Genomic DNA, 19059 nt, shown 5'->3' with positions numbered 1-19059 from the left:
TTGAAGGTGCACACTATGAATAGCATTTTAAAGATTTCCCTAAATTTTAATCCTTGTTCTAATCTCGACTACAGTTGACTTTCATGTAGTTGAGTTGTTGATTTGCCAAGTCATGTGGCGAGTTGCATTGCCCCGATCACGGTCCACTAATCATCCTTCAAGATTCCCATGAAGAAAATCTACTTCACCTCTGCCACAGCCACCGCCACCATGAAGACGTTCTCCCTCTCTAGCCTCGTATCCGCCCCCCTTGAAATGGAACATTACCACCAAGTAGTTGTCGAACCACACTGGCATCCGATAGCACACGTGGTGTTGGTTTATAAAGATTAGTATGACTGTAGTGTTAATTTCTAAAGATCAACATCATAATCTATACTAATTGGCACGTGATCATAACTTCACCTACATGTCTTAGAACCAAGATTGAACACCATATATATCTTCTATACACTCCATACTTTCATCTCATTATAAAATTTTAGAAATTTAAGTTATCTATGTCCATCAATGATTTCGGTCAAAATTTATTGATGAACTTAGAGAACTCTAATCAGACTCATTCCAACTCCTGTAATTCTATAGCTCCCTCAAGTCCAAGGGTGCCCTCCGTTATCATATTGCTTAGAAGGTTTAAATTATTTTAGACTTTGTGTCAATTATCACGGGTGTATAACTTCGTATAAGAGACTTAAGACTAGGATTTCTCATCATATCTCCTTTCTATACACTCACCTCTTTTATTTTATTTCAAGTTTTTAGAAATCCTAGTCTTAGACCCATTAATGGATTTTGATCAAAACTTATTGATGAACCTAAAAAATTCTAATCGGATTCATTCCAACTCCTATAGATTTATTTAGTGAACTTGATACCAAATATGTCATCGTATACTATTTTAATGTCCTCCTACAAATGCTCAAAATGATTTAAAAATTTCATGATATTATAGTGTTGGTCTTCATAAACCAACACCTGATATTGGTATTTAAGATATGGTGTTGGTTTTTAAGACCAACACCAAAGTAATTTTTAATTTTATTTTTTATTATTTTTATTAATAGAATAAGTTTTATTAATTTATTTTATTATTCTTTGATAATGAAATATTAAAAACATAGAAGATTATCCTACCATATGTCTAACGCTTGTGTATCTATATTTACCTCACTTCATATCCATGGGACCGACGCTAGATGTCGTTAATGTAGCGGATCTATATTTTTTAAAAAATAGAAGTTATTAAAAAATATTATTTATGTTTTATTAATTTTCTTTTATATTTTTAATTTTTAGTAAAGTTTTAAAATTAAAATTAAAATTAAAATTAAAAATAAAAATAAACAAATTTAGAGTTCTAATTAAAATTTAAACAAATTTTGTCAAAGGGAATAAAACAAAAATTAGGAATTCTTAAACTTAGGTGTACTTTTGGGCAAAATCAAACTTAAAGTGTGTCCTTTGAGAATTTACCAAAAACTTATTGAGAAAGTTATTGAGCAAAAATAAAACATTCTGTTAAGTGTACATAAATTATACTTTAAATTTATTTAGTAGGTAAATCAAGGCAAGGCGTCTATTTTTTTTAGATTAGTCAGGCAATTTCCGAACACTTGAATTATAAATAAAAATATATATTCAAATCTTATATGTGAGTGCGAAAATAGATAAATCAGTATGACAGTGCTAAGGGTTTCTTCAATTGTAAATGAGATTTTTTTTATAGTTTTTAAAATACCATATTAAAGGCATAAAAACCTACTACTCTCTGCAATTAAAAAACTTTATTATAAACCATAAATCTTATTATTAATTAATTATTAACTCCACCACATGGTTAATTTTGAGAGAAAAAAAAAACTTTAAGTTTTCTAAAACTGCTCTTAAACTAAAACCTCAAACATCATGCCTATAATGATCAGCACAAACCTCTTTAAAAATATCTCCTAATACAAATATATAATAGGGTTGGAATACTTCGATTTTTGCAGCCCTTAAAGCATTTAGCTTGTCACCTAAGAAAAAATCGACAAAAAAAAAAAAATTATAGGAGACTCTTTTTACAATGATGGGTGTGGCTAGACATACAAATCATTGGTTAGAGGCCTATCTGTTAGAGATATTTATAGGAGAATAAAAATTATAGAATTTAAAATTATTAAATACAAAAAAAAGTTTTATTTAGAAGGTTGAGCTACTTGACATGACTAAGTTGTTGAGTAGCTAAACTATCTAAGTGTCAAGTACTCGAGTCATCCTTGTAACGACCCAAATTTTCTCAATTAGAGTCCTAAAAGTAATTTAAAAATATTTAAAAATACTATAGAAATATTCTAGGGATTTTTAGAAATTTTTAAAGTATTTTTATGTAATTTTTGGAGGTTGTTTGGTATTTTTACTAAACGAAGGAAATTTCGACAAAAAAATGTCCAAGCCGAGAATTGAACCCATGACCTTTGACTCGGTCAAAACCCGGCTGACCAGGTGTGCAAACGGATTTTTCTATTTAGAAAAGGTAGCGAATTTATTTAAGATAGTTAACAGAATATTGGATTATAAAAAGGATAAGTTAATCTTGGATTTGTTTGATTAGAACAGGTAGCGAATTTATTTAAGATAGTTAACAGAATATTATAAAAGGGATAAGTTGATGTTGGATTTGTTTGTTTAGAAAAAGTAGCAAATTTATTTAAGATAATTAACAGAATATTGGATTATAAAAGGGATAAGTTGATGTTGGATTTGTTTGTTTAGAAAAAGTAGCAAATTTATTTAAGATAATTAACAGAATATTGGATTATAAAAGGGATAAGTTGATGTTGGATTTGTTTGTTTAGAAAAAGTAGCAAATTTATTTAAGATAATTAACAGAATATTGGATTATAAAAGTGATAAGTTGATGTTGGATTTGTTTGTTTAGAAAAAGTAGCAAACTTATTTAAGATAATTAACAGAATATTGGATTATAAAAGGGGTTAAGTTGATGCTCTGTTTTCCCGTGACTTAAACCATTCTCTCCTTCTCTTCTGCGTACGATGGCGGAGCTCGAGCAGAAAATGAAAGGGAGTTAGGGTATCATCTCCGGCGGCCGGCCAAGGTCCTAGATGCCCTTTTTGTTCGGTTGTGAGTCCAAGAATCAAGGTAAGTGCTTCTCACCTGCAGTAGGAGTAGTTTCGGACCTTGTTCTTCTTGAATTCGAAGCATGAGAAGTGCTTATAGTGCAGATTTTTAATTAAGCCTATAGTGCAGATTTTAATTAAGCTTATAGTGCAGATTTTTATATAGGCTTATAGTACAGATTTTAATTAAGCTTATAGTGCAGATTTTTAATTAGACTTATAGTGCAGATTTTAATCAAGCCTATAGTGCAGATTTTAATTAAGCTTATAGTGCAGATTTTTAATTAAGCATATAGTGCATATTTTAATTAAACCTATAGTGCAGATTTTTATGTAGGCTTATAGTGTAGATTTTTGGTGGAACTTGTAGTACAGATTTTTGGTGGAACTTATAGTGCAGTTTTTAAAGAAAAAGATTATAGTGCAGTTTGGTTAAGTATTATAGTGCAGAATTTATGTTTGCATAGTATGCAGAAATAGTGTAACATAGAATGCAGAATCTTGATTAGTATAGTATGTAGAATTTTGATTAGCATAGTATGCAGATTTTTGTTTATGCATTTCAAAGTTAGAATTTGTTTAAACATTTCAGTTTCTTTTTAAAGAAGCATTCTTTTATTAGAGGTATTAACAAGTATAAGAAAGATAAAGAAAAGAAAGAAAAAGGCCAAGGCCTAAACTAGATCCCAAAGTCAAGACTTTAGGGAATTTTGGCACACAAGGTGCTTGTTAAAATGCCGAGGCATTTAAAGAAAAAGTAATTAAGATAATAAGATATTTTACTTTGAAGAGGCTAGTACCCGACTTCCGAGGTTGTCGTTAAACAAATCCAGATGTCCAATTCCGAGGTCTTGGGCATGGTAGACCGAGGTCTGCTCTTTTAGGATTGGTGGCTCGCTACCCCAACCTATTAGGGAACGCGCATAAGATGGTACTATGTCTGGGCCCAAAAGAAAGTTGATTATTATTTTGAAGTATTAAAGTATAAGTTTTCAAACAAAAAAAAATAAGATTCAGAAGGTGTTTAAAATCCAGCAAGTTTAGTTTTCTTTTATGCTAGCATGTTTGTTTAGATTTGCTTACATGTTTAGCTTTTCAGTATGTTTCTTTCACTAGTAGATGAGCATGAGTAGATTTCCTTTTGAGCATTCAGTTTTAGATTTCAGTATATTCTCATGCATATCGAGATTTTGTGAGTTAGATAGCGCTTACTAAGCAATTTTGCTTATAGATGCATTTCCTCTTACTGCAGATAAAGGAAAGGAAAAGCTATAGTAAAGGAAGGCGACAAGGAGGTGCGGATGGATGTGTGATGCCTGGACTATAGAAGCCTTGGAATTTAGCATGAGAATTTATTAACAAAGAGTTTAGTAGAATGTATTAGATGAGTCATTTAGTCCTCCGCTGCTGGTTAATTGTATGTTTTGAGTTTTTTTAGAGTTTATGTATTGATCTTTACATGTGAACAACTCTAATTAAGTAAAGTTAGTAGTCCAGTAGCGCTCCGCCCTCACAGTCCAGTAGTGAGGAGGGTGGGGTGTTACAATCCTAATGTGAAGCTAGAGGTATTAAAAATGAACTCGACCCGACTCAAGCTGACACAAAAAAATCAGGTTTGGATTGGAGATTTTCACATTCGAATCGGATTCAGATTGGAGATTTTAAAGTCGGATTTCGGTTGACCCTAGTTAACCCAAATTCAGGTTTTAGTGGACTTTTGGGTTAAATTAAATTTTATTTTAAAAATTAAAATACTTTTATATATATCAATATCAATGTTAGTATGATAATGATGTAGTATTGAGATAAAAGTAAAAAAATTATAGAGAAAATAGTAAAAAAAAAATATTTTTAATCGGGTTATTCGGGTCGAGTTTGGGTTGGACGGGTTTGAGTTCAGATTTAGGAGTTTTGAGTTATATTTAGGTTCGATTTAAGATTTGTTATATAAAAAAAATTCCAACTTGACTCAAACCTGACCCAATCCACCCAAATTGACACCTCTGTGTGAAGTTATCGAGTGTCGAGTGGGTCAAGTGCAGACTATCTACTACCGTGTGGGAATCCAAGCTGAGTTTTGTCGAGGCCTATGTTGGACATAGTTTTTTGGAAATAGATTTGTCCCCTCCAAAGGCAGTGCTTGTTCGTGGTGAACATAAATGTGCTCGAACGGTATCAGAAGAAGCAACAAATGGATTGCTTAATAGAGAGGTGGAGATGGGGGATGAAATTTTTCACACGTTCTTCTTCTTCTGCCTAAGGTAGGCTTCAATCCATAACAATATTAAATGTTAGGACACTTATGAGTTAGAGAGAAGGGGGCGAATAGCTCAGTTCGCTTATTCAAACTTGATTTGTAGTAGAAACTTGAAGTGAAGGCTCAACAATACTAACACCTTCAATTTTACTTGGTATCCACCCCCATGATGTGATTAATGCAAAGGTCCACTCCTCATTCACAACTTCAATATGAAAACCTTCTTCCCAGAGGTAGAAAAGTTTCGTACAATCTCGAACATGAGAATATAATGAAAGAATACAATAAGAGACACAAACAATATTACAAATGAAATAGAAAATGACTTTACAACAATAAACCTTACTTTACTTGCTCTTTTCTTATCTTAGCTAGCCTCTTAATGCTTGGAAAGTACAACAACACTTGTCGACAAAACCTCAAGAATTGACATCTCGAAAACACCACCAAACCCCATTTTCTAGGGTTTATCTGGGGTTAGAAAATGTCTCCTAATCGATTAGTCTTACCCCTAATTGATTGTTTTCTAGGGCTGGCCTACTCCGCCCCACCATATGGTTTGGTGAGTTAGCCCGCCCCACCATGGGTTGCCCTGTTTGATCGCACTAGCCGTGGAGGTGGGAGGTTCACGTAGATCATCACATGAGCCCTAAACGAGTTGAGTGGATGATCGCATGAGTGAGGCACCGCCCATCGACCAACCACACGAGTGGTCGTTGTGCCAGGGGCGACAACCGTCTATCCATACTATTGGTAATGTCTGGTCGTTAACCTAATGTCGCTTTCCAGGTAGGTAGCCTTGTTGGGGTTGATTTTACATAAGGAACTGTCGGAGGCTAGTGTTCGAGGGAGCCCGCTCAATCAAGATCCCTCATTATCCTATAACTTCTATGGCCACCGGGTAGAGAAGGTCAAGGCTTGATGGACCTTTATTGTTGTGAGGGACAATGATTGAGTATACAAGGTTTTGATAGGACGATGATCCGACTGAGTTCACCCAGGCCGCATCAGGGCCAAAAACACTTGGCCCAATAAGTTCATCAAAGGTAATAGTTATCAAAGAGTACCTATACATGTGTATTATTAAAGGACTTGCCAATGACAAATTGAGTTTGGCATATACCTACAACTAGGTACAACCCTTATCTATACGGCCCAATATTGAGTTTTGTCTCTCAAGGAAAGGAGTGAAGTTTCTTTAGATGAAATTTGCAAAGTAAGTTATTAGAGTGAAAACTAAGATTCGTGAATGCCCTAATGCTAGTAGTACCTTCTATTAATAATAAATTGGTCTAGTATATTAATGCCTTTGTTTAGACTTAGGGGGCAATATTAATGTAGCACAGTCTACTCATGACATATGTGTGGCATCAAGTTGTTGAGAAGTGCCCAATTTGGCGAAGGGTGCATAGGTTCTAAATCAAATTTGTTGAGAAGTTAACTCAAATGTTCATGGATTGAAGCTCTCATAATTTCTCTAATGTAATCATAACCAAGTAAATCAGTTTAGCATTTAGGGTTTAGACTTTAGGGTTTAGAAATAAAATGTTGACAATTAATGTTTAGTGTTTAAGCCTTTTAAAGTAAATTATTGATCATCTTAGACACCCCACAAAAAAAAGGGTTTTGTATAGTAAAAAAGTTGAGTAATAAATAGTTGTTGTAGGTCCAAATTGATCACTGAAGGAGTGGTTTGTCACTTTTCTGGTGGAATAGTAAGTGTCGGCAGATCTATTTGCCGACCAAGAAATCAAAAGTCAATTTGCATATAGATAAAATTCTTCCTCATCCTTTGTTTTTTTTTTCTCTTTTCTTTCCTTTCCATTTTTTGAAAGTTATCGCGTTTGGTGCGCTTGTCATTGCGCATCCAAGTCTTACTTGCCATGTCCGTCATTTGTGAGTGTTTCATGGCTTGTTACCGCACCTATTATCGTGCTAATATTGTAAATGAATCAATCATTTTGTTTAGTAATCTAAGTGTTGGATTTCACACAACTGACCCTAAAAGTAGATGATGTTTTCTTTAATCTTGAGTATTCATCTCATTGAAAATTTAAACTTAGTTCTTTTATAATTTCTCTAAGTGTTTTACCACTATACAATAAACAATCAGACATCAAAATTTATTTATATTTATTTAATATATTAAAAAAATCTATAAATTTTATATATCATTAATATTTTATGAAAATAATTGTCGGTGAGTTCGATAACACGTTTAAGTTAAATCTGAGTTCGATAAATTTTTTATTTAACAATATTGAACGAGCTAAATAAGAAAATAAATAGCATGGACGCAATCTCCTCATAATCAGAACTCTCCTCTCCGCTCCGCTCAAGTAAACAGTCCTAAGAGTTGCCAGCTTCCACGCGCTTTTGCCACGCGCTTTTGCCACAGGACAAATTATTAATATGATTATTATTATCGGGGTAAAACTGTCATTTTGAAGTCAAAATAAATACTATATATATCACAAAATAGGAATGCTGACAAAAACACATTGGAAGGGTGGGGCTCACGAGTCACGAGCCCATGTTGCACCACAGGACGAGCTGGACAAAACCATGTCATGTCATTACAATTATGATGATCGAATTCATCTTCTAATTCACATAAAACCTTTAAACTAAAATACTTACTATCGTTATACCGTAAGAAATCAAAAAAATAAGAGAGGGGTATTGATACGACCTCCGTGAGCTCACGAGAATGGAGTTTGTGAAGCCACCTGTGTAGTTGCTACGAGTTTGCAACGGTGTTAGTCCATTCATCACAAACTCATAAGGAGGTTACGAGCTAGCAATAGCCTAATCACAAGCTCATAGGAAAGCAACCTAGCCAAGAGCTAGCGATTAGGTGGCCTTTATGAGCTTGTGGCAAGACAGCTCAAGTTTGATTCTATTCATCTAATATAAAGATAAATAGAACAATTTTCATTCCTTCCCCCAATGATTAAGGTTATAAACAAGTCATAAAGTAATTAAGTCAAGTTAAATTAAATTTAAAATGAATCAAACTATTGAAATAGTTGTTCAAAGTTATCTTGATTTCTTTTTAATGAACTTTCAATTAATAGTTATATTTCTTTAGATGTTCTTTAATTGTTTAAAACTCTTGTGTTCATGAATATTGTTCATAAATATTAACGAGATTAATATATATGTATTCAAGTTTATTCATTTAATTAATCTTATGTATATTAAATGAATACAAATCAATTCTTATCAAGATGACAAAACGACGAATACATTCGTTCCCAACGCCTCCGTCAACTCATCCCAGGATCAAATTATTCATAAACGTTTGATTTATTTACAATCTACTAACGACTCATCAGAAGGATACGAGCTTATAACGACCTACCCACCAGCTCACGAGAAAGTAGCCTGGCTAAGATCTCCCAGGGAGGCCATGAGCTCGCGGCTGGTTCTAACATGCCAGACCTAATTTAAATAAGTTTAATTACATTCATCTCTACTTTAACTTCCACCTCTCTCAACTTCCCTTCCTTCCCCCAACGGCTCTCTCTCTCTCTCTCTCTCTCTCTCTCTCATCTCAGCTCATCTCATCTGCTTCTCCTTCTTCTTCGTCGTCACCTTCTCACTGCATGCACGACATTTGATGCAACCCTCCAACGGCTACCTGCTCACAGGGCTTCGATGGATCTTCAACGAATCCAGCCCCTGGCTCTCTGGATCCCCTGGCCCACCCACGAGATCTAAATTGGAGCAAAATAGCTGTTGGGTCAAACGAGTCAGACCTCAATCATTGGCCTGCTCATAAATTGGGCGACTCGACTCCTCCTCCTCCTCCTCAAGCTCACAGGACTGTTAAAAATGGTGGTGAGGGAGGTGTAGGCTGTGTAGAAGCACCGCTGCTGCTGCTGCTGCTCCATTTCTACCCTCAATCCATTAACTCCATTGTTCCCCACCAGAGCTCGAACCTTGCTATTTATTGCGTCTGCATCACGTTGTGCTACTGCCTTAGCATTTCCTCTTCATGGATCTCCTTCCTCTTCTTCTTCTTCTTCTTCTTCATCTGGTGGTGCATTGCAGCACTGCTCAGCCTTCCCCTGGCTACTTCCCCAGCTACCGGTACCGGCCGCTCAGGGGCTTCTACCGCGGGTTCAACAACCTGTGGGGCCCCGAGCACCAGATCGTCGCCGGCGACCAGCGTTCCGTCACCATTTGGCTCGACAGCCACTCAGGTTGCTGGTTGGTTCCTTCCCGTGCCTGAATCATTGTCTGAAGCATCAATGCCTCATTCTCTGCTTTCGCAGGGAGCGGATTCAAATCCATCAAGCCGTTTCGGAACGGATATTTTAGCGCATCGATCAAGCTTCAGCCTGGGTACACCGCCGGAGTGAACACCGCCTTCTACGTGAGAATCTTTGCTCTGTTTCAGTCAGAATGCTCTGTTTCAGGTTTAAAAAAGATGCGATTTTGGGGACTTTCAGCTCTCGAACAACCAAGCGCATCCCGGATTTCACGACGAGGTGGACATCGAGTTCCTGGGGACGACGCCCGGGAAGCCGTACACGTTGCAGACGAACGTGTACGTGAGAGGAAGCGGCGACGGCACGGTCATCGGCAGGGAGATGAAGTTCCACCTCTGGTTCGATCCCACGGCCGGCTTCCACCACTACGCCATTCTCTGGAATCCAAATGAGATCGTGTAAGTGGCCTCCATTCCTGCGATCTGTTTTTCTTGATCGAGCCAACTAAATGCGGCGGCGGCGGCGTCGCAGGTTCTTCGTCGACGACGTACCCATCCGGCGGTACCCGCGGAGGAACGCCGGCACGTACCCGATGAGGCCGATGTGGCTGTACGGATCCATCTGGGACGCGTCCTCGTGGGCCACGGAGGACGGCAAGTACAAGGCGGACTACCGGTACCAGCCGTTCGTGGCGCGGTTCACACGGTTCACCCTCCACGGCTGCTCAGCCTTCGCGCCGCCGGGCTGCCTCCCGGTTCCGCCGTCGGGGAGCGGCGCCGCCGGGCTCAGCCCGCGCCAGAACGCGGCGATGCAGTGGGCTCAGAAGAACTACATGGTCTACAACTACTGCAGCGATCCAAAGAGAGATCGTTCCTTCATCCCTGAATGCCGATCCTGAAAAAGAAGGATGTAATTAACTATTATTATTATTATCATCCGCCATTGTCAGCTTCTTCAAGCTGTAAGCGATGGAGAAAATAAAAAAGGAGAGAAATTCAAAGGTAAAGTAAGAAAAGTGCAGAGTAATAGAGTATAATGTTAGGGTTCCTGTTGTCTTCTTCTTCTTCTTCTGTTGTCATTTCTCAGTGTCTGACTGTTGGCTTGGTGCTCCAATCTAAATATTCTACCGTATCAGAGAATGAAAAAGGATTATCGATGAATGTTTTTTTTACCTGGTTAGAAAAATCACTTTGGAAATACTTCCAAACCGTTCAAATTGTAGGTTTACATTCGGTTCAAGATTATTTCCGGGATCAGGTCTAGCTGAAAACTGTTGTGTCCTCTTTACACAGGATGATAAAAGATGAATACAAGCTTGATAATAATATTTCATGTACTAATTACTAGACCATCCTAAAAGAACTTTGTCCTAGCTAAAGAGGAGCGAACTGTTCCTTCTCTTACGAGGTCCCTGACTTGATGCACCTGACTTGTTGTGTGCATCCAGTGATTGTAATTGCAGTGTGTTGTTCTTCGGCGATCTTCTACGTGAATCTTTTTCAGATGTTCTGTGGGTTTTTTTCGATGGATTGGAGCTAAAGCAATTGCAGTTACCGAATGACTTTGCCCTATCGTTAATTTGCAAATTTTAATTCGATCAGTTAATTCTGTCACGAATTGATGCTTACTTGTAGTGCAATAATAAGTTGATAGATAGTGTCCCCTCGGATGGGTCTAGTAGTTAGTATATGAGGTGTTGTCACCAATGAGGTCTGGGGTTCGAATCTCGGCAAAGCCGAAGTAAATGTTTCCCTTATGTGCTAGTCACTATTCCAAAGGCTAGTAGCCGTCCGTGATTTACCTCCTTTGTATTGGCTTTGGGACGGATTGGCGGGGACACTAGTAGCGTCTATTGCCACCAATAACAAGTTGATAGAAATCAGTATCCTATCTTATAGTAAATCGGATAAAAGAAGTATTGTAAACGAATCAAGCAAATCAAAATTTATGATGCTCAAATTTATTTGATAAGATAATTGAGTCAAGTTAAATCGAACCTAACCTTATGTTTAGATGGGGTGAGCGAAAATTCATTAACGGAAGAGGAAGGGAGGAGAAGAGAGGGAAAAGGAGGAGAAATAAAGTATTTATATTCTCCTTGTTTGGGAGGGAGGGAAGGTTCATTAACGTAATATGTGTTACCATGTTTGGGAGGAAGTGAGGGTAATGAAAGTTAAATATATAAAGTAACAAAATTATCCTTACTTTTATTAAAAACTTGGTGTTCAAGAACCTAATGCATTTTGCATACATTTATTGGTTAAGAATTATGCATTCAAACATTTATAGCTCATTTGTTAAAGTCGGCGTCGAAATCAATGTCGATGTCAAAATCCGTGTCAGCATCGGCATCAAAGTTGGCGTCGACATCAAAGTCGATGTCGACGTCAACAGAGTGCGAGCATCGGCCGATGCGAGTCGAACAGTGTGAGTATTTTTCATCACGACGCAAAGAATATCTAAAACAATAATTTTTGGAATTAATATAATAAAACATGGATAAAATTGGAACATAATTTTTTTAAATTTTCCTTACCCTTCCTTACACCCCAAATTGACGGGTAAGAAATTCTTTCATTTCATAGATAAGAAAGGTTAAAGCTTTACCCTTCCTTACCTTCCTTTCCGTAGCTCATTTCCTCCCAAATAAGTTTTCAAGTTTCCCCTCCTCTTCTTTATCCTTCCCTCATCCCCTCCCAAACAGTACTAAGTGAACCAAGTTGTTGAAATTATTGTTCAAATTTGGATTAGTTTCCTTACTCTTAATTTAAATTTGTTTAATTGTTTAAAACTTTTACATTTTAAACTTATTTGATTGGTTTTATAATTCAAATTTTTATTTATTTATTTATTTAACACGTGGATAAGAGTTTTATTTATGAACTTAGTTCACAAATATTATTTGAGAACGTTTACTCGAGAACGTTGTTCACGAATATTATTCATGAAAATTCACAAATATTAATAAACTCAATACGTATGTGTTCAAACTTATTAATTTAATTTAATGAGTTTTTCAAATTTATTTATTCAATTAATCTTGTATATATTGAATAATCAGCTCTTACCAAGTTGAAGAACAAATTTATTTTTATAGCCCTAATGTTGGTTCTGTTTTGTGGTTGATTCTTCTCATATATAATTCAGCATTGTTTGTCATTGATGCTGTTGTTTGTTGTCGTCCCTGAATCTAGTCTTTCATAAACGTAGTTGGTGAAGAACACACAGTATATATCAGGAATATTGTAGTTCTCCCACAATGATTTAGAAACACGTTGATCACTATAAACAAATCATTGTCTGATTTTGAACAATTCTTCTTATTTTCCCTTTTCACCGAAACAATTGATATGAAAAATAAAAAGAGCGACTTTGATCAGGAAACTTATGATCAATGCTAAGAAGCAGCTGGAGAATTAGTAATGTCAGCAATCATCTTTAGGGAAATGCAAGGTTGGTCCACTGGAACCTGCATAAAGAACAGGAATACACTCCAATTTTAGCTGAATTAATTTCAGAGAGAATTTTAAAATGTTTTGGTTAGCAAATTATTCAAAGTAGTCAAGCCATGGGCGATCGCAATGAGATAAATAAGTGGTTTCTTCTCCTTGAATTGAACTTAGCATTAAGTTCCAATGAATAGTCAGATGCTTTTTCTTGGCATCTGAGAGAGAAATCATATATCTAGAAAATAGAAAGATTTTTTTTTTAAAATAAAAAGATGCTTTTAGCCATTTTACCTGTAAAACTACCAACAAAGAAAGAGTACTTACAAAATGTCCTGCTCCAAGAATCCAGTAGAAGTGCAAATTCTTATAAGATTTCAGGAAGCCCTTGGTGGCTTCTGCTTCCTCACTAGAAGAACAATATAAAGGCGTTCGATCTATGTTGTTGAAACTCTTTAAACCATCCCATCTGCAAGTAAAAAGGTAGGAAATTTCTCACCAGAGAAATATTTCCATGTTGAAAATAAAGAGAATAATAGACTGAAATTCAAAAATTGTTTTATGCTTCTCACTTCAGCTTTTGAACCCATGCTTCAGTGCCCTTGGTTGCACAAATTAGATCAACCTATGCCCAGAAACAGAGCATATTACAATTTTCATATAAAAAAATGATAAATACTATGGCGCAACTATAGTCTCTGTTTTTAACAATGTATTTTGTTTATCAAAGGAAAGATTATAAATTTTGAATGATGTTTCACAAATTTACATTGTGTTATGATGAAGAGGGACAATGATGACTACATGTGTGAATTTTGAGGGCTCAATCTAACATCATATCAAAGATTGAGGAGCAAATTATAATCTGAAACTTGCTTAAACATGGCAGGCACTTTCCAAGAACCACAGAATAAACTAAAGCATCTAAGCCATTTATTATTATTATTATTATTATTTATTCACTTAAGATCACCTCAATACACTTTGACATGTGAAGAGAATCTGGATTCACTTTTAATAGGCTAGGTTCAGAATCCAGGACAGGTCAGGTTTTGTCTTCAATATGAGATGCCAATCGGCTATTGCTCATGTTCATACCCTAAAAACTATCAACTAGTTTCCATGAACAAAGTTTAGTTTGTGGTCCACTTGCATTATTATTCACCAGTACTGCTGGTCAACAACTTTGCCACCTTTCTCCTCATTACAGAGTCAATCTGACAACACATGCAATGGTAGGATAAGAGATCATTTAGTGTCCTTTTTTGTTTCAACGTACTTAGAGTTTCCAACCTAATTGGTTTCATAACTCATTGATCAAACTTAAAGAGACCACTAAATGTTATTTTAGCAAGTAGTATTTATGTAGTATTCTTGACTTCTTTTGCGTTATTAGTTGTATTTATGTTGAGAAATCTACTGAGCAAAGAAGAAAACCAATTCAGTCTGTTGAAGATAAAAAATAAATAGATCTCACTCCCACTTTTTACTTTTCTGCCTCTTACAAATCTTTTGGAAGCTATTTTGTCTTAAATAAGTGGTTTTGTACTTGGCAGTTGGCATGCCTGAAGCATCTTATTCTTATTTATGTCCTCTTCTTTATTCGAATAAAGAGCCAATTTATAGTGTTCTTTGGACCCCTACTCATTATTATTAGTTTGAAGGTTTTTCTGGATATGAGAATCTCAAGGAGACTTTCTAAAAATATGGGAAATCTATAATGAGTGGCGGAAATGATTTTTGAATCCTTCATATATGGTGAGATATGAATTCATACCTGTCCATTATAAACAGTGACATTGACTCCCAGGGAAAGGAGCTCATCAACCTGTAAAAGAACAGATCATTCAAACGGAACATGATCAGAACATGAACTTTCTCTGTAGCTAATTTTATTGCTCAGTTAGTGGTTTACCTCAATAATTCTTGGCTTCATGAAGTCATTAGAAAGATAACTAAAGACGAGACCAGACTGTTCTCCCCAGCTACATTTAAGACAACAAAAAGTTTATTACACCAATCTTTTCCAAGCTGAATGCTATGGACTAATTGTCTCTGAGTCAATTGAAGAGCATGTAAAATATACCTCACATTTCTGGGAATTATCTTGAGCTTGTTCCTGATTGGGCCGTTCATGAGGGTTGATATGTCACCATCTGAAGACGAAGCCTTGGAGCTCAGGTATGTCGTATACGTCTTCATTACCAACTTCCTTGCTGCTTCTTTAGTTGAAGCCAGTGAAACAGGATCGCTTGCAGAATCCAATAAGAAATTGTAAAAGTCCTGCAAATGTTCAGAATCAAGTCGAGTCATAAAAAAAAAATCTTTAACAACTGTTCCTTTTGTTACTTACGACATCATTGCTCTTAGAAATGATATAGCCTTCAAGACTACTCCATGCATCTGTTGCATCACTGTATTTCCCATTTGCAATCAGCTGCTTAATTTTTTCAGCCATGCTGAAATCAACAACACGATCATCCATAGTTAATAGTTTGGTAGAATTAAGTTTAATATTCTGTGATTGAGAACAGCACACATCACTTGTTCGATTCATCTGCAGATTTTTCATCGAGCCTTGAGACGTCCTTCAAGAGAGGCCCCCAAGAGAACTGCGGTGCAACAATTTGCATGAACAGTCTGTCTAATACAGTGGAAATCATGATGGCTTACCACATAATCTTCTGGTGAAATCCAGCTATCTCCCAAAGCTACACCTGTCAATAAGCACAAATTGAACTTGTTTCTTTGGCTGGGAGGACAAGGAATCAAGGGATGGAGGAAAGGGGAAGAAAAGGTACCTCCAAACTTAAGCTTCAGTTCCCCTGCTTTGATGGCTTTGAAAATGGCTAAACCAACAGTGACAGCAAACTTGCCTCCATAAGACTCTGCCACAACGAAGAGCGGGCTCTTCTGCCATGTCGCATTGCCGTTGTAGAGCTTCTTGAGAAGCGTCGTCAGGTCCGTGGCCGCCTCCACGTCGGTCTTCACAAAAAGGCTCTCGTCCTGCACGTAGCTGAACCCCGTGCCCACCGGGTTGTCCTGGCAAATCCAATTTGTTTTTCCCCTTTCTCATCAAGACGATCAAGATCGATCGAACGTTGATTAAAGAAAACTGCAGGAACAGCAGTCGAGTGAATCACCACAAAAAGGAGGTCAGCTTTTTGCAGCCATGTCGATTTCCGAGGCTTGAGATTGGCGTCCAGCGGCCCGACTTCTTCGAAGTTCCCGATGGCCACGCCGGAGGCGCCCTGGAGAGGGAAAACAGAACTTGAGATCAGAGTCGGAGATCTCGAAGTCGATCTTCCGAAGAGGAGGAGCGTGAACTTACAGGTCCGCCCTGGAGCCAGAGCACGGTCGGCCATGGCGTCGGGCCGGCGTCCGTCCTCTGCGGACTCCGGTAGAGCCACCAAAACAAGTGCGCCTCTGCATCAAAACAAAAACAAAAACAAAAACAAAAACAAAAACAGCGATTGAGGCGTGAACCCGATAGAAAACCGGCGAAGGGAGATCGATTACTTGGCCGGACTTGGACGTATCCCCACTGCTCGGATCCGTCGGCGGTGCCGTATGCGGCGACGACGACCGTGAAGTGGACGGCGGCGCAGAGGAGGAGGAGGAGTTGGAGGAATTTAGCCATGGAGGAGGAGGAGGAGACAAAAATGGGGAGGGAGGGTCATTCGATGTGGGAAGGCAAAAAGTGAGTATTTATTGGAAGTAGGCAACAAGTCGTGAAAGAGAGAATTCCTCGAAAAGGCCGTCTTTATTCATGTACTTAATTATAAAAGTTATTATTACGGTGAAATTCTATCACTTCATCCGAACTCGCTGACAGCTCTTCCCCAAACAAATCAATACACGTGTCAAAAGCACTCGATGCGAAGAGCTATAGTTATAATTTACTTTGTTCATCTATTTCCTTCGATAATATTCATAATCTCAAATATTAATTTAATATATTGTATTGAGAATAATAAATTTTTTTAATCATAGAATATTTTTTAATTTATTTAAAAATTTATTATTTTTAATATGTATGTAAATAATATTTGATATAAATTTTCATCCATCAATCAATTTTAAAAATATTATGGAACCTATCAAATATTTTTACAAAAAAATAGAAGGTATTATACGTGTGAGAAGAAAATTGAGAATATTGGATATTTTTTTTTATGAATTTGAGCATTTTAGGCAGATGTGTTTTCTCTAGCAAACACATTTGTAAATGAAATAATGAAATTTCCATGTATCTCGAATGAAAATATACATATAGTTGGGAAGGAATAAGAAAGTAAAAGTATAAAGGGGTAGAATGAATAAAAAAAATAAAATATTAAAGATGCATTTATAGATGCATTTTTTAAAAAATTTAAAAATTAGTCATTGAATATTGACCTTTTTATATATTTTATTAATTTTATTTATTTCAAAAACATAAAAAATAAATTATAAAATAATTTTAATTTAAAAATAAAAACAAAAGAGCAGAACCGTTCCTAAAGTTTGTAAAAGGAGCTCCCCCGACTGAGGGAGAGCTCTTTTTATTTGACACATCATCCACGCAGCTCAAGGAGCTCCGTTATAGCTCCTAAGCTAGGATTCATGTAAAAACATACTTCTACCAATCTTTCATAGACAGTACGTCCCTATGTTACATGAACAAAAAGATAAATTGTTTATTTGGATGGATCTAGTGGTTAGCATATAAGATGTTATTATAATGAAATCTGGGATTCGAATCTTGATAAAGCCGAGATAAATGTCTCCCTTATGTGCTAGTCACTATTCCAAAGGTTAGTAGCTGCCCGTGATTTACCTTCTCTGTGTTGACCTTGAGACGGGTTGACGGGGACACTGGGAGCGAGCGTATTCATCTTTTACCACAATAAAAAAAAGATAAATTACTTGATCAATTTATAATCAATCGTCAAATTAATTAGAAAAAAAGAAGATTTTTTTTTCTCCGAAAACATACACCCGTTAAGAAGTAATCTCTTGCTCCATTATACCAACTCTATCAAATCTCTTGTTCTATTGTATCAAATTTATCATCTTTTGATCAATTAGATCATGTGAATAAGGACGGATCAAAAAATTTTATTAAGAGAGTAAAAAAAGTTAATATCACAAATATATATAAAAAATTATCATATAATAAAAATTAATTAATTAAAACTATCGATAAAGAGCATGAAGAAAAATAATTTCTTTTAATTAAGATATTATATTTTTCTTTTAATTAAGGTATTCGGCTATAAATTAATGTAGAGTCTTTTGAAGATATTTTATTAATTATAATTTATATGTAAATTTTTTAAAACATAATGGTATTGTAGTAATAATTATAAATAATAATATATTAGTAAAACTTATTTAAAATATAAGGATACTATTAATATAACTCTATTACTATAGTACTCTATTATTTTATATATAAAAATATTTAAAGGATAACTTTCTCTTTCCCATAGTGGAGAGAGAGGAGATCTCTGGAGATCTCTGTTGCGGTCCATAAGTATTGAGGGAGATAGATAGTTCTCATTTATGAAATAGATCAGGACCATTTATTTATTTTTACTAATACATGTAAAGAAAAAATTTTAGGGGCACCTCCCCTTCAACTCCTCACAGGATTAACATGGAGGAGGTAAATCATGGACGCCTACTAATCTTAGTGACTAGTAAATAAAGGAGGTATTTACTTTGATTTTGTCGAGATTCGAACCTCAGATCTCATGATGATAACATCTTATGCGCTAGCCACTAGATTCATATTTTAGTTATGATATTATAAGGGAGGTTGTTTTGATAATTTTTAAAAGATGTATTATAGGATTATACATATATATCGAATTGAGAAAATGTTTAGATGGAAATTTTAATGTAGGAAGAAATGGCATTATATGGTGCCATGATTTGGTTTCTTTCTCTTTTTAAGAAAATGTGGAAACAAATTTTCCTTTCTTATGGAAACACGTCTGTTAAATTTGCTTATGTGATGTGATGAGTTATATTTC

The 19059-nt window shown here is 36.0% G+C and overlaps 2 protein-coding genes across 3 annotated transcripts; one reads left to right on the top strand and one right to left on the bottom strand.

Moving 5' to 3' along the window:
* The first annotated feature begins 9231 nt into the window (after window positions 1-9231).
* Window positions 9232-10764, top strand: LOC122032821 (probable xyloglucan endotransglucosylase/hydrolase protein 32). The gene is made up of 4 exons (XM_042592134.1): window positions 9232-9584; window positions 9657-9757; window positions 9834-10051; window positions 10125-10764. The coding sequence occupies exons 1-4, from the start codon at window positions 9377-9379 to the stop codon at window positions 10489-10491; spliced, it is 894 nt and encodes a 297-aa protein (XP_042448068.1). The 5' UTR covers window positions 9232-9376; the 3' UTR covers window positions 10492-10764.
* Window positions 10765-12894: 2130 nt separating this feature from the next.
* On the bottom strand, window positions 12895-16754 carry LOC122032417 (serine carboxypeptidase-like 51). 2 transcript variants are annotated; one of them, XM_042591710.1, is made up of 13 exons: window positions 16559-16754; window positions 16371-16465; window positions 16183-16290; window positions 15841-16081; window positions 15716-15756; window positions 15584-15651; window positions 15393-15498; window positions 15126-15322; window positions 14955-15024; window positions 14817-14867; window positions 13612-13664; window positions 13367-13508; window positions 12895-13062 (listed from the first exon to the last, which is right to left on the bottom strand). In XM_042591710.1, exons 1-13 carry the CDS (start codon window positions 16677-16679, stop codon window positions 12991-12993), a joined length of 1365 nt encoding a protein of 454 aa, XP_042447644.1. In that variant the 5' UTR covers window positions 16680-16754; the 3' UTR covers window positions 12895-12990. The 2 variants fall into 2 exon arrangements, with proteins under 2 accessions (XP_042447644.1, XP_042447643.1); XM_042591709.1 differs by having other exon boundaries at window positions 15713-15756; window positions 16559-16750.
* Between the last annotated feature and the right edge of the window lie 2305 nt (window positions 16755-19059).

The sequence above is a fragment of the Zingiber officinale genome, chromosome 11A, assembly GCF_018446385.1.
Source record: "Zingiber officinale cultivar Zhangliang chromosome 11A, Zo_v1.1, whole genome shotgun sequence".
In the NCBI taxonomy this organism is placed as follows: domain Eukaryota; kingdom Viridiplantae; phylum Streptophyta; class Magnoliopsida; order Zingiberales; family Zingiberaceae; genus Zingiber; species Zingiber officinale.
The sequence above is the reverse complement of the archived record's forward strand: the minus strand, read 5'-3'. Positions and strand labels throughout refer to the sequence as shown.

What these genes read in the sequence shown, in the direction of transcription:
- LOC122032821 (XM_042592134.1), top strand. Translation starts at nt 9,377, where the DNA reads ATGGATCTCCTTCCTCTTCTTCTTCTTCTTCTTCTTCATCTGGTGGTG. An exon ending in TTGGCTCGACAGCCACTCAG is followed by an intron (nt 9,585 to 9,656) that starts GTTGCTGGTTGG and finishes CTGCTTTCGCAG; the next exon opens with GGAGCGGATTCAAATCCATC. An exon ending in TGGAATCCAAATGAGATCGT is followed by an intron (nt 10,052 to 10,124) that starts GTAAGTGGCCTC and finishes GCGGCGTCGCAG; the next exon opens with GTTCTTCGTCGACGACGTAC.
- LOC122032417 (XM_042591709.1), bottom strand. Translation starts at nt 16,679, where the DNA reads ATGGCTAAATTCCTCCAACTCCTCCTCCTCCTCTGCGCCGCCGTCCAC. An exon ending in ATAATTCCCAGAAATGTGAG is followed by an intron (nt 15,025 to 15,125) that starts GTATATTTTACA and finishes TCTTAAATGTAG; the next exon opens with CTGGGGAGAACAGTCTGGTC. An exon ending in TTCTTGGAGCAGGACATTTT is followed by an intron (nt 13,063 to 13,366) that starts GTAAGTACTCTT and finishes TTCTTTATGCAG; the next exon opens with GTTCCAGTGGACCAACCTTG.